Raw genomic sequence first — 13583 nt, forward strand, 5'->3', positions numbered from 1 at the left:
AATTCATTATACTTTATATCATCTGTATCAACTTATGTATTGACGCCACAAAATTTTCTACAGTGATAATAAAGAGAAATGGGAAACGGGTATGTTCCGGATCATATAAAAACCCGGAAATAATCGTGACGGCAGCTAGCTGTGTTTCGGAAGGGTACGTGAATATTTTAAATTTTACAGTGCAGGATTTATGACTTTTTGTAAAAGAGTGGGAAAAAGAAGAGGGGTCGATATATATTTTCTCTTTTTTTTAAAAAATGAGCAAAATGAATGGCTTGATTATATATAATTTTTGTTTACGTTTGGGGAAATTTCACATGACACCAATAATATAAAACAAAAACTTTTCTGATGCATAATTAGCCTTTAAAAAGTGTTATTACAAAACGTATGTGAGAAGTTAGCAGTGAACAGTGAGCTAAGCAAAAAGGCATTTCAATTTATATAGGGAAGGTAATGATCTGCTGAAATGCTCAGCTGTTTTGGGCATCTAGCAGGGCATTCCTAAATATAGTGTAAAAATGCTCTACTGCAATACTCAGCTGTCTTGGCAATCTAGCAGAGCATTCCTAGCTTTAGTGAAAAAATGCTCTGCTGGAACGCTCAGCTGGCTAGGCAATCTAGCAGAGCATAACTAAATATATTAAACAAATGCTTTTCTGGAATGCTAAGCTGGCTAGGCAATCTAGCAGGACATTACTAAATATAGTGTACAAATGCTATTCTGGAATGCTAAGCTGGCTAGGCAATCTAGCAGGGCATTACTAAATATAGTGTTAAAATGCTCTGCTGGAATGCTAAGCTGGCTAGGCAATCTAGCAGAGCATTACTAAATATAGTGTAAAATGCTCTGCTGGAATGCTAAGCTGGGTAGGCAATCTAGCAGGACATTACTAAATACAGTGTAAAAATGCTCTAATGGAATGCTAAGCTGGCTAAGCAATCTAGCAGAGCATTACTTAATATATTGAACAAATGCTTTTCTGGAATGCTAAGCTGGCTAGGCAATCTAGCAGGGCATTACTAGATATAGTGTAAAAATGCTCTGCTGGCATGCTAAGCTGGCTATGCAATCTAGCAGGGCATTCCTAAATATAGTGTAAAAATGCTCTGGTGGAATGCTAAGCTGCTAGGCAATCTAGCAGAGCATTACGAAATATAGTGTAAAAATGCTCTGCTGGAATGCTAAGCTGGCTAGGCAATCTAGCAGAGCATTACTAAATAAAGTGTTAAAATGCTCTGCAGGAATGCTCAGCTGGCTAGGCACTATAGCAGAGCATTCCTTAATATAGTGAAAAAATGCTCTGGTGGAATGCTCAGCTGGCTAGTCAATCTAGCAGGGCATTACTGAATATGGTGTAAAAATGCTCTGGGTGAATGCTAAGCTGGCTAGGTAATCTAGCAGGGCATTCCGAAATATAATGTAAAAATGCTCTGATGGAATGCTGACTTGGCAGACTGATTCTGAGTTCCAGGATTTATTGTTGCCAAAGTTTTATTGACATTTTCGACTTCTAGGCAATTCTGAGGCACTCGCAGACTTTAAGGAATTTTCGGTGCAAATAGAAATAATGGTATTTTTGACTTCTAAGGACCTTTAAGAGACTATTTCATTGTCCCGCGACTTTTTGAAGGAATCTCGCAGACTTTCAGGAATTTTGGTGCCAATGCTGATATTGACAATTAAGACTTCTAGGGACCCTCAAGAGTCCATTTTGGTCGTCTGCGATTGATTCTTGGACACTCGAAGACTTTCAGGAATGGTTGGTGCCAATGGAAATATTCATATTTTTGACTTCTAGGGACCTTTAAGAGTCCATTTCATTGGCCTGCTGCGTATTGTTGGACACTCGCAGACTTTCAGGAAAGTTTGGTGCCAATAAAGATGATGGCAATTTTTACTTCTAGGGACCCGCCAGAGTCCATTTTTATGGTCTGCAACTGAATCTGAGACACTTGCAGACTTTCAGGAATTTTGATGCCAATGGAGATAATGACATTTCTGACTTTTAGGGAACCGCCAGAGTACATTTCTTGGGTCTGCGAAAAAGACTCTGGATGGTCAAAAATGTCATAAATTGTAATTATCTCTATTGGCACCAACAATTTCTGAAAGTCTGTGACTGTCCAAGATTAAGTCGCAGACCAAAAAAATGGACCCTAGATGGTCCTAAGAAGTAAAAAATGTCATTATCTGCCTTGACATCAAAAATTCCTGAAAGTTTGTGAGTGCCTCAGATTCAGTCGCAGACCAAAAAATGGATTCAGAAAGGTCATTTTCTGCATTGACACCAAAATTCCTGAAAGTCTGCGAGTGACTCAGAATCAGTCGCAGACCAACGAAATAGACTCAGGAGGGTCCTTTTGAAGTAAAAATGTCATTATCTCCAGTGGCACCGAACATTTCTGAAAGTCTGCGAGTGTTCCAGAAACATTTGCAGACCAACGAAATGGACTCTGGGTGGTCCTATAAATTCACAAATGTTATTATCTGCATTAACACCAAAATTCCTGAAAGCCTGCGATCGTCCAAGAATCAGTCGGAGACCAAAGAAATAGACACTTGAGGGTCCCGTTGAAGTCAAAAATGTCATTATCTGCATTGGCACTAAATATTTCAGAAAGTCTACGGGTGCCAAATAATCAGTTGCAGACCAACGAAATTTATACTTTATTTAAGAATGCCCTGCTAGTTTGCCTAGACAGCTCAGCATTCCGGCAGAACATTTTTACACTAATTTTCAGAATGCTTTGCCTAGCCAGCTGAACATTTTTAACACTATATTTAGGAATGCCCTGCTAGATTGCTTAGCTAGCTTAGCATACCAGTAGAGCATTTTTCGCCCTATATTTTGGAACGCTCTGCTAGATTGCTTAGCCAGCTGAGCTTGCCAGAAGAGCATTTTTACACTATATTTAGGAATGCTCTGCTGGATTGCCTAGCCAACTGAGCATTTTAACACTATATTTAGGAATGCCCTTCTAGATTGACTAGCCAGCTGAGCAATTCAGCAGAGCATTTACACTATATTTTGGAATGTCCCGCTAGATTGCTTAGCCAGCTGAGCATGACAGCTAAGCATTTTTACACTATATTTAGGAATGCCCTGCTAGATTGCCTAGCCAGCTGAGCCTACGAGCAGATCATGTTTACACTATATTTTGGAATGTCCCGCTAGATTGCTTACCAAGCTGAGCATAACAGCAGAGCATTTTTACACTATATTTTGAAATGTCCCGATAGATTGCTTAGCCTGCTGAACATAACAGCAGAGCATTTTTATACTATATTTTTGAATACCCCGCTAGATTGCTTAGCCAGCTGAGCATAACAGCAGAACATTTTTACACTATATTTTGGAATGCCCCGCTAGATTGCTTAGCCAGCTGAGCATAACAGCAGAGTATTTTTACACTATATTTTGGAATGCCCCGCTAGATTGCTTAGCCAGCTGAGCATAACAGCAGAACATTTTTATACTATATTTTGGAATGCCCCGCTAGATTGCTTAGCCAGCTGAGCATAATAACAGAGCATTTTTACACTATATTTTGGAATGCCCCGCTAGATTGCTTAGCCAGCTGAGCATAACAGCAGAGCATTTTTACACTATATTTTGGAATTCCCCGCTAGATTGTTTAGCCAGCTGAGCATAACAGCAGAGCTTTTTACACTATATTTTGGAATGCCCCGCTAGATTGCTTAGCCAGCTGAGTATAACAGCAGAGTTTTTTACACTATATTTAGGAATGCCCTGCTAGATTGCCTAGCCAGCTGAGCATACCAGCAGAGCATTTTTACGCTATATTTTGGACCGCCCCGCTAGATTGCCTAGTCAGCTGAGCATACCAGCAGAGCATTTTTACACTATATTTAGTAATGGCCTGCTAGATTGCTTACCCAGCTGAGCATAACAGCAGATCATTGATTTCCCTATATAAATCGTAATGCCTTTTTGCTTAGCTCACTGTTAACTGCTAACTTCTCACATACTTACAAAACATACTTAAACATTTGTGACTGAAAAACATGAAACAATACGTAATTTGATAACAATGTCATTATATAATGCTGATATATTTTAACCCAGAAATGAAAAAATATATAAAATGTAATTTTAACTATTTTAAATTTTATGACGCTTGTTTTGCACGTGTTTTCCTATATTACAGGGAAGTGGCAGAATACAAAATTGCCTTTGAAGACATATCTAAAGAACCAATAAGTGTTAAATCTATAGTTACGGTATGTCGATAAAATTTTTAAAATAAAAAAAGTATTTTTTTTTAGGTTTTATTATAATACTCCTCAAAAATAGCCATTACCGTTGTGACACATTGCAATTTCTATCAATATCCTTGGTAAGTTTAGCGGTTATGTTCAAGTGCTAAAAGATTGGAGAAGCCCTTTTTAAGCAGTTTTAATTTTTATTCGATACGCTTATCACTTTCAATTATTGATAGCTTTACATTATAAAGGTCAATCTTTCAAAAAGTATATAGTTAAATTTCAGCTCAACTGGGTTCCTTGCCGATTGTGAATTGTTTGGGGATGTGTTCATCATTCCTTGTTGATCTTTTCTTTTTCATTTTTGACGATACAAGAACAAACAAAAACAAGCATAATGGCACTATATGATATGTTTATTGTTTACATGACTTCAGCATGCCAAGAATAAAGGTAAAGTAAATGACATAGCGATGCTGTATTTGGCAGAAACAGTAACACGAAACGGTAAAACAAAAAAGATCAAAGGTCGATTCTCAACTAGATTGTTTGATTTGAAAGTACAACAGGACATGTATCCAGATTGTGTGATAATCGATCCTATCAAATTAAAAGGTACGAATAAATGATATTTTGTACATCAGTACGAACAAATTCTTCTTCTACAGACCACAAAACATGAATGCACCGTATGTATATAACGAGACAAAAAAAGTTTTACGTTATACCCTTTTTGTCAAGTGTATGTTTTATTTTGTTTCGATAAAACGAATTCACATTTTGTTTAAACGAAATCATAAAATATTTCGTTCGAATGAAATAATTGTCCGTTTAAACGAAATGAAATTCACTTGACAACAAAAGATTAACGGAATTTACGCCTATTTACGCCTGTTTTATTACAATGTTTGGCCATATCTCGGCGTTTGATCCACCTAACAGGCTTTCCCGGATAACTAACAAGTAATTTATTACATCTCCCCAAGTGCAAGTGACTGACTACTTATCCAACATGGTTTCTAAATCATTCTATCATAAGACTTAAAATCCGAGATCAGTTGTCATGGAGAATTTACCCCTCGCCCTAAACTAGCGTCCCATGGCTCTTACAAAATAGACAGACAATTACTATATAATATGATATAAATTCAATGTAAGCAATATAATTATATGCCTTAGAAAGATATATGTTTTTTGCAGATACTGCTATTCATCTTCTACCTACCTCTGATTGCTCTCGATACAATTCTGGAAAGACGAGAAAGGAACAAATATGCTTCGTAAGAAAGGCGGGAAATAAAAACAAGTGCCCGGTAATTATGTTTTTCTCTATTTTTCTACGTCCGTCCAATGCGTAGTGCATGTAGCATTGAAGTGTTTCCTTTATCAAAGCAAAAGGTGGTGGTAGTTTTCACTCCGGATCACGGCAGTAAGCCACATTGAATTCACCAGAGCACAGTTCAGCCACCGCATCGTTCCTGTGCAGGCTGTTAAGCAGTTTGTCAGTGATAGTTACATTCACTTTCGCAAGGAACTGATAGCGACAGAGCAGAGGTACAGTGCGAATGACCGTAAAATATAATCAAAACAATTAACAGGAAAAATGAAAACAAAGATTAACTAGGCTATGCGACGTTCACAGAACACAGCCGCGTCAGAACTGAACCACAAAGAAAATGGTGATGTCATAAGGAGGACAAGGACATGAGAGATCTGTTTCCTTTTCCGTTATGAACAGACTAAATAAAACCGCGACTGCAATTTTCAAAAGTTTGTTTGCTGTTGTTTTTTTTTAATTGCGCCACAGGGATATCACTTTTCCAGAATTTTTAACAATGTAGGTATCGCTCAAATATTTATTTACACAAACAATACAATATTATTTACAGACAGGACAGGGTAATCCCATCGTATGCACTTTAAATGGCGGGGCGAGCGTTCAGATCGGTATACACATAGATAACAGCGGCTGTTCCAATAATGTTATGGCGGCGACACGATTGTCAAGATTTCGTTCCTGGCTGCGTAAACCATCAAAAGAGAACGCCATTATCAGAAAACTTAAGACCGGTGAAAATGGCGGAACAGGTAATATACCTATGGCATAATTGTGGTAATGACGAAAAATGGAAAACTGCTAGAATTAAACTACATTTGTTTACTAACATTTTTATTGCAAAGTGTTATCAGCAAACAATATGAAAGAACGAAGAATTTTAAAACAATAATATAAAACATAACACTTGCTTTAAAAAAATTTTCCTCCATGGAAGTGGTTGGTTTGAACGTTATTTTATTTATCTTATTTATATAATCTTATTTTGTTTTTTTTTATCTTCTAAACTTGATATACACGTACATGTATATACAAATTTTCATTAAAATATTCAATTGTAGCAATATTGTATTGTATTAATTTTGTAAATAGTCAAAATTTAAAATTGCTGAAGAGTCGAAATAATCACACGTAAATAAATAAATAAATAAATAAATAAATAAGGAGGACAAACCAAACAAATGGATGTTTTGTTTATCAAAGCCACAATATGTGATAAGTCTCCTTCGATCTTTTTAAACGTCACCTTTCGTTTTTGTCCATCCAATAAAACGAAAACAATGGCAAGTTTATAAGAGATTCGCCTCATAAATTCACATTGCACACAAGTTCTAAAAAAATCTGGAACAGACTGACGGATGGACATGTCAACATTTGTGGTCTATGTTTTGTATCTTTATATGTGGCATTTTCCCACATACATGCATAAACAAGTTAAATAACAACATAAACGGGTCATTTTTTGTGGGGTTCTTTTTTTTAACCATAAGAACTAGCAAATGAACGAGTGAATAGGTCTTTTTTAATATATTATCAAGAAAAAGCTGCCGATGGGCCATAAATCTCTTAATAAAAGTACATATATAATGTTTAAATGTTTAAAAATTTTGTATAATTTTATTTGAAGGGATATATTTAATTGTAAAATTATTTAATTTCGAATTCTAAATGTATTTGGACAGATGGGAATAAAACAACTAACGGAACAACCATTGAAAGCGGTAATCTAACAAAGAACGGAAGTATTAATGGAACAACTGAGGGTGGAAATGGAACAATCCATGGTGGTAATGGAACGACCGATGGCGGCAATGGAACAATCGACGGTGGTAATGGAACGACCGATGGCGGTAATGGAACAATCGACGGTGGTAATAATGGAACTACAACGGGTAACTATATAATTATATGATGACATTTGTTCTTCTGAACGATTTCGTATATAAACGTTTAGTAATCATTTTTACGACAACGAATGGGAGTTTTTTTTATTATCAACTGACTAACGCATTTAAGTTAATGAAAATATTTTTTTATATTTTTATGCACGCTTGTGTACAACGTCGTTCTAAAACAAGTACAGACAAAAAAGATGTCACAAAGATGTTTTTGCACAGCATACTGGCGTTTCCATGAGTTTTACCCATAAACATATATCATATTGAGGCAAACCATTTTAAATATGAACTATTATGGCAGAATATGCAAGAAAAAAAAAATATCTGAAATATGTTTGCGGTTCAGATCGGAATATCCGTCCCTCGGGAACACGCCCATGGGCGGTAACTCGGAAAGCCTCGTTACCACCAATGGGCGGGGTCCCCTCGGGCGGATATTCCGGTCCGAACCGCAAACATATGACAGATATTATTAATATTACACTTGTGTAAATATTAAAAGGATATTTTATAAGTGTTGGTTCAATACTGGATTTATTGAACGATTTGAATATTACATGTATTTTATTCAAAAACATTGCAGTTCAATAACTTCAGTGATGAAGCTACACGGATATACATGTATTATTATCACATACACACGCTCTAAGAGCTGCTTACAGAAGAATCATATTGACGCGCTTTTAAAGAAACGCAAACATTAAGGCTATGTTTGTATTACGCAAATAACGACAAAATATATGCACGGCCGTTCAATTACGATTTTACAGAGTTGCATTAGAGTTAAAAGACTTACTTTGTTGTTATATTACTACAAACCAAGTAACGTCATGTGTTGAGAACGGATACTAAAACAACCAGACTTTACAAAACATTTACACTTTAGGTCCTGGACCGATGATTAGAATTTGCACAGATTCGGAGTTTAGATGCCCGGATGGAACTTGTATTCCAGGAAGTGCAGTTTGTGACGGAAAAAATGATTGTCCGTGCGGACTAGCAGATGAAAGTTCTTGTGGTAAAATTATATGTTTATATAAATGTATAATTGTTTTCAGCATTCACATTAGTTAATTGTAAACACAAATACTATTACCCGTTCAACTGAAAAATAGCCGTGATGTGTTCTCTTATTTAAAATGTTTTACTTTGCTAGTGAAGCTTTATTCAATAGAAAATTACATACACGTCTCTGAATTTTCTCATATGTATATTTGCTTCTTATGCCCAATTGCACAACTTCTTTTACATTTTGGGATTTCTTTTTCATTAAGTGGATACAGTCAAGCTAGTGCAATATGCAGTATTGATATTTAGATGTATAACCACACTTTTGTTTACTTTTGAAGGTTGCGACCTGGCTGGTACAGAATTTATCACAGGCTTTCTACACAATGTGGGACCGGAAGTATCTATTTTGTACATAATGGCACCGGAAGTTGCTAATGTCACGGTGACTATACCATTTTTGTCCTACAAAGAATCATTGTTAATACAGGGTGCATATAAATGGAAGTTTGAAGATACGACCCTGGTAATGGCTGAAGAGCACTCGAGAAAAGGCGTGCACATAAAATCAGACACGCCCATTACGGTTATTGCCGTAAATAGCCGAGAACTGTCATATACGACTGTCGACGGTACTATAGTGTATCCGTTAAATTGTTTATCTTCTGAATATCTAGTTGAGGTACAGAGCCATCGAACTTACAAGACCAGTCAGTACGCTATTATTGGCACACAAAACACAACGACCAACGTCACAATCACCAACAAAAGAGGGAGGGTATTTTACAAGCAGTTGGGCTATTTAGAGTCCTACTTTTTACAGGAAAAGGATCTTAGGGGGACATCGATATCAGCTACAGACAATGTTGTCGTGATTTCTGGCTCAGAATGCGGTTATGTTCCATCCGGAATGACAGCCTCTTGTGATCATCTTGTTAATCAAGTCCCGCCAAGATCAATGTTTGGCCACGCCTACATTGTTGCCCAACAGAATCCAAGGAAAGGGTTTTCATACCGAATTAAAGCTGCTGAAGACAATACTGTGGTAACCGTTCGAAATGTAAATGGTGAACTGGTAGCAAATGAAACTCTTGATGTTTTAACTGAATTTTTCAAAATGGAACTAGATTCACAACCACTTTCTATCACAGCAAATAAAGGCATCATGGTCACTCAATACGCCCTGGACGCTGTAATCGATGACCTTGGTCTAGGTGATCCATCAATGGTAACACTTCCTGCGCTGACTTCATTCGCCTCTAGCTACAGCTTTGTTATTCCGGACTACTTTTTAAGAATCGGCGTCACAATCTACATCAATGCATGCCATGACCCATACGGACTACATCTGGATGGAAAAGAACTTTCTAATACTATAGTGACACTAGTTACAATTCCGAATTACGGAGATTATAACGTCATCAAATTTGACTTAGAATCTAAATGGACGACATACAGCTCAGCGTTATTAAGTCATACAGAACGAGATATCACTTTTGGCGCGATAATGTACGGTATTCGAATAGAAGGCGCTTTTGCTTGGCGATTAGGCGGGAAACTGTAGATAATTTTGATCATCTAGTTAATTTTGTTAATTCAATATTAAAGGCCATTTCTAAACAGTATCTTGTGCCCAAAGATAATGAAAAATTATCTGGTTCTTCTTATCTTATATCGTGCTAAATTACATGACAAAAAAATACATATAATTATGTAATAAACATCTTAAAATAAAATCGTAACGTGTTACAACGGTAATACATGGAATATAATGTGGAAATACCATATGACTTATCGATTGTCGTCTGCAAAATTTCAAGATGTACTCAAATGAACGCACAATCTGATTTAAATCAGTTTCGACGTACCAATTCATAAAACCTGGACGTTTTTTTATTTTGTAAAAAGGGTGAACACGAGTTTTATAAAGTTTATGTAATACGTTTAGAGCAATGTAGATGTGTCATAAAGTAGCACAATGTTAACAGAGTAGTATTTTAACAAAACACATAGTGATGCTATTTTTACTTGTTGTCAAAAAACAACAAGCAAATGATGGTTGAGGTAATTGGTCAATGAGTCACTTTTGGAAACTTTAACATGGCATTTAAAATATAAGGCTTTTGAAATAGATAAAAATAAATGCATTTCTTGGGCATAATGGGCCTTTAATTTTTAATATATTAGTAGTGTCACATACTATATTACCTTGCATTGATTTAAATTAATCCAAATACGGTTACTCTACAGTTTGTCTCGACTTAAGTCACGTGGTAATGTCATATTTAAAAGATTCGAAGCAAAATTGTTTACTTAAAAATTTCAACTATGGTTAGCAAAAAGTTATCGTGTTCTTGTATGTTTTGTTTTCATTTTTAACGTTAACCTTCCAACTTTAGATCGTTGATTATTATTTAATTAACACAACAAATTTTATCATATCATGAAAAAGGAGAATAAAGTTTGAAAAAATTCAATTATTGAATGTCTTCATTTTATTTGTAAAGTAAGAAGTTTATTGTAAGTTTGCTGATATACAAACAAACACGTTTAGTACAATTATATGCCACAGTACTTGTATTAAAATTAATGTGGAAACTTGAATACTTGGCCATCGGGAAATTGAATTGGGAATTTGAATCTGATAATATGATTGGTTAAGTCGTGGGGACGTTTATGGTTATTTTTAACTAAGTGATTTTAGTGGTCGGCACTATTTAATTAGTTTCAAAGATAGACTTTCACATTGTTCAATATCTAACGTGTCGTCTGTGATTCAAAAATGTTTAGCACTTCAAATTCAGACCCAAATTAATCATCTTTTTTATCAGAGTGTCGTTAAAGATAAAAATAAGAAAATAAAAATGTATACGTAACACCATATCATAAGCAAACAAGAAAGCTTCCTTCTAAAATCTTTTCACACGAATGTAAGATTAACCATATAAACCGAAACTTTAACATATAGAAACAAGAAGTAAATTTGAAATAGATACATCGCCGAGGAAAACCTGGTTGACTTGCATCTATATAGACCTTTTTGAAATAGAAAAAAAAGAAAGAAAAAAACCAAACAAACTTGGCAATCTGAATTAAACTACGCTACGCATTACCCCCATCATCAGGAAGGAGTTTATTCACGAAAAGAATCGAATCGAATACCCGACTGAACGGCGATTCCTTGCACATTGGAATGCTAATAATTGTCCTAATTTAAATATTTCTACGCTTAAACATGCATGTAATTCCGTATTTTCAGAAAATGAATATTAAATCTATTCAATCTTGCATTTATAACGCGTAAAATGGGCCACAGTCAAAATGTTCGGATTTTAATCTTTTTTTCCCCATTTACAAAGGGCTCTTAAGTTTACCCTTATCATTTTGACCTGCTAACGCATCTTAATATGTAACAATAAATGAATTTTTAGCTAATACCAGATCACCTCATGTTTTAAACTGTTCTAATATATTGCACAATTTGGCATGTATTGGCAAGCTATTTATAGGCACGTGTTGTGACGCATGTTATAAATGAATAAATACTTATTAAACAAACATACATTCAAAATCTGTATATGCAGCGAAATACCTTTTTATACAATAGCTAAAATCTCCGTTTCATTGCAAGCCGTAATTAATTAGTTAGTTAATTAATTAGTTAATTAATTTTTATTTTTTATTTATTTCATTTTCGCTTTTTCCCATTCTTGTTGTGTCCGAAAATTGCGTAGGACTGCATTTCATGAGTGTAACTCTAATTTTTGTAACAGTGTAATATTTTCAGTCAATTGGTGAATTTAGATAACACACTTTGCGAACTTTAGCTCCTCAATAATACTAAGCAAGATAAAAATAATCGAAAATCCCAGACCGGTGTGACATGTCTATGCTTGTGTGCTTGCGTGCACGATGAACATGTGGACAGCTAAGAGGTTCCTTGTTTGGGAGGACGACTTCGACAATTTAATATTATATTAATTGCTTTTTATAAAGAAGACATTGATGATATAACATAAGAAATTATGATATACCTACGCATTTTCAGAAAATGAATATCGAAATTGTGTAAATAGCGGACATTTATCGTAAGATTAAATAGCTGCATAAAAACAAAAGGTTACAGTTTTATTTTTTATGGGCTCTTAACATTGCCCTTTATCAGTCTGACCTTGCAAAAACTTGAAGAAATAACCGACTAGGAGAGACCCTCAAGATGGAAGAAGGGACACAAAACTGATAATTAATCTGTTTGGATTTCTTGATTATAGAATTAATTATTCAAAATTAAATATTTGGATTGCTTGATTATGAATACCCCTTCGAATTCCACAGTTAAAATGTTAAATTGAAGTTATATGAAGCATAAAATTGTGCTATTTCAAAAGATTGAGGTATGGATCTCAGGGCTTTCAGTCCAAAATTATGACCAATGCTAGATCCGCAAATACAACAACAAATTTATTATAGAAATGAAATGAAACACGAATTTAAAAATCTATCATGCTAAGCTTTGACCTCGAAGTTTGACCTTGACCTTAGAGGTAGGGGTGCAAGTGTTGTGCATGACATATCGTCTTATTATTTTAACCATTTGTGCCAAGTATTTTCAAAATCCCTTAAACTATGAAGAAGTTCTAGATCGGACACAAAATATACCCTATAACAGACTGTTAATCTTTGACCTCTAAGTGTGACCTTGGATGTAGGGACCCATGTTTTTTGCCTGACATATCGTCTTACTACTGTGATTATTTGTGCCATGTATTTTTAAAATCCCTTGATCTATGAAGAGTTATGGGCCGGACACAAAATAAACCTTATAACAGACTCTGTTAACCTTTGACCTCTTAGTGTGACATTGACCTTGAGGTAGGGGACAGGTGTTGTACTTGACATATTGTCTTATTATTGTGACTATTTGTGCCAAGTTATTTCAAAATCCTTTGAACTAATAAGAAGTTATAGATCGGACAGAAAATGTACCCTGTACCGTGACCAGTTGTTGCGCATGGCACATCGTCTCATTATTGTGAACAATTGTGGCAAGTATTTACAAAATCCTTCAAAATTAAGAAAGATATGGACCGGACACGACATATACCCTCAAATA

The 13583-nt window shown here is 35.3% G+C and overlaps 1 protein-coding gene across 1 annotated transcript; it reads left to right on the forward strand.

Annotated features, from left to right (window-relative positions):
- On the forward strand, positions 1 to 10947 carry LOC132743798 (uncharacterized). The gene is made up of 8 exons (XM_060732363.1): positions 1 to 154; positions 4174 to 4246; positions 4666 to 4843; positions 5429 to 5541; positions 6118 to 6316; positions 7247 to 7456; positions 8349 to 8480; positions 8812 to 10947. The coding sequence occupies exons 3-8, from the start codon at positions 4702 to 4704 to the stop codon at positions 10032 to 10034; spliced, it is 2019 nt and encodes a 672-aa protein (XP_060588346.1). The 5' UTR covers positions 1 to 154; positions 4174 to 4246; positions 4666 to 4701; the 3' UTR covers positions 10035 to 10947.
- The last annotated feature ends 2636 nt before the right edge of the window (positions 10948 to 13583 follow it).

Source organism: Ruditapes philippinarum, unplaced genomic scaffold (genome assembly GCF_026571515.1).
Source record: "Ruditapes philippinarum isolate M1 unplaced genomic scaffold, ASM2657151v2 ctg1852_1_1_1_1, whole genome shotgun sequence".
NCBI classification, from domain to species: Eukaryota; Metazoa; Mollusca; class Bivalvia; order Venerida; family Veneridae; genus Ruditapes; species Ruditapes philippinarum.

Coding starts and splice junctions, on each gene's coding strand:
- LOC132743798 (XM_060732363.1), top strand. CDS start 4,702: ATGCTGTATTTGGCAGAAACAGTAACACGAAACGGTAAAACAAAAAAG. Junction 4,844..5,428: donor CGATCCTATCAAATTAAAAG/GTACGAATAAAT, acceptor TGTTTTTTGCAG/ATACTGCTATTCATCTTCTA. Junction 6,317..7,246: donor CGGTGAAAATGGCGGAACAG/GTAATATACCTA, acceptor GTATTTGGACAG/ATGGGAATAAAACAACTAAC.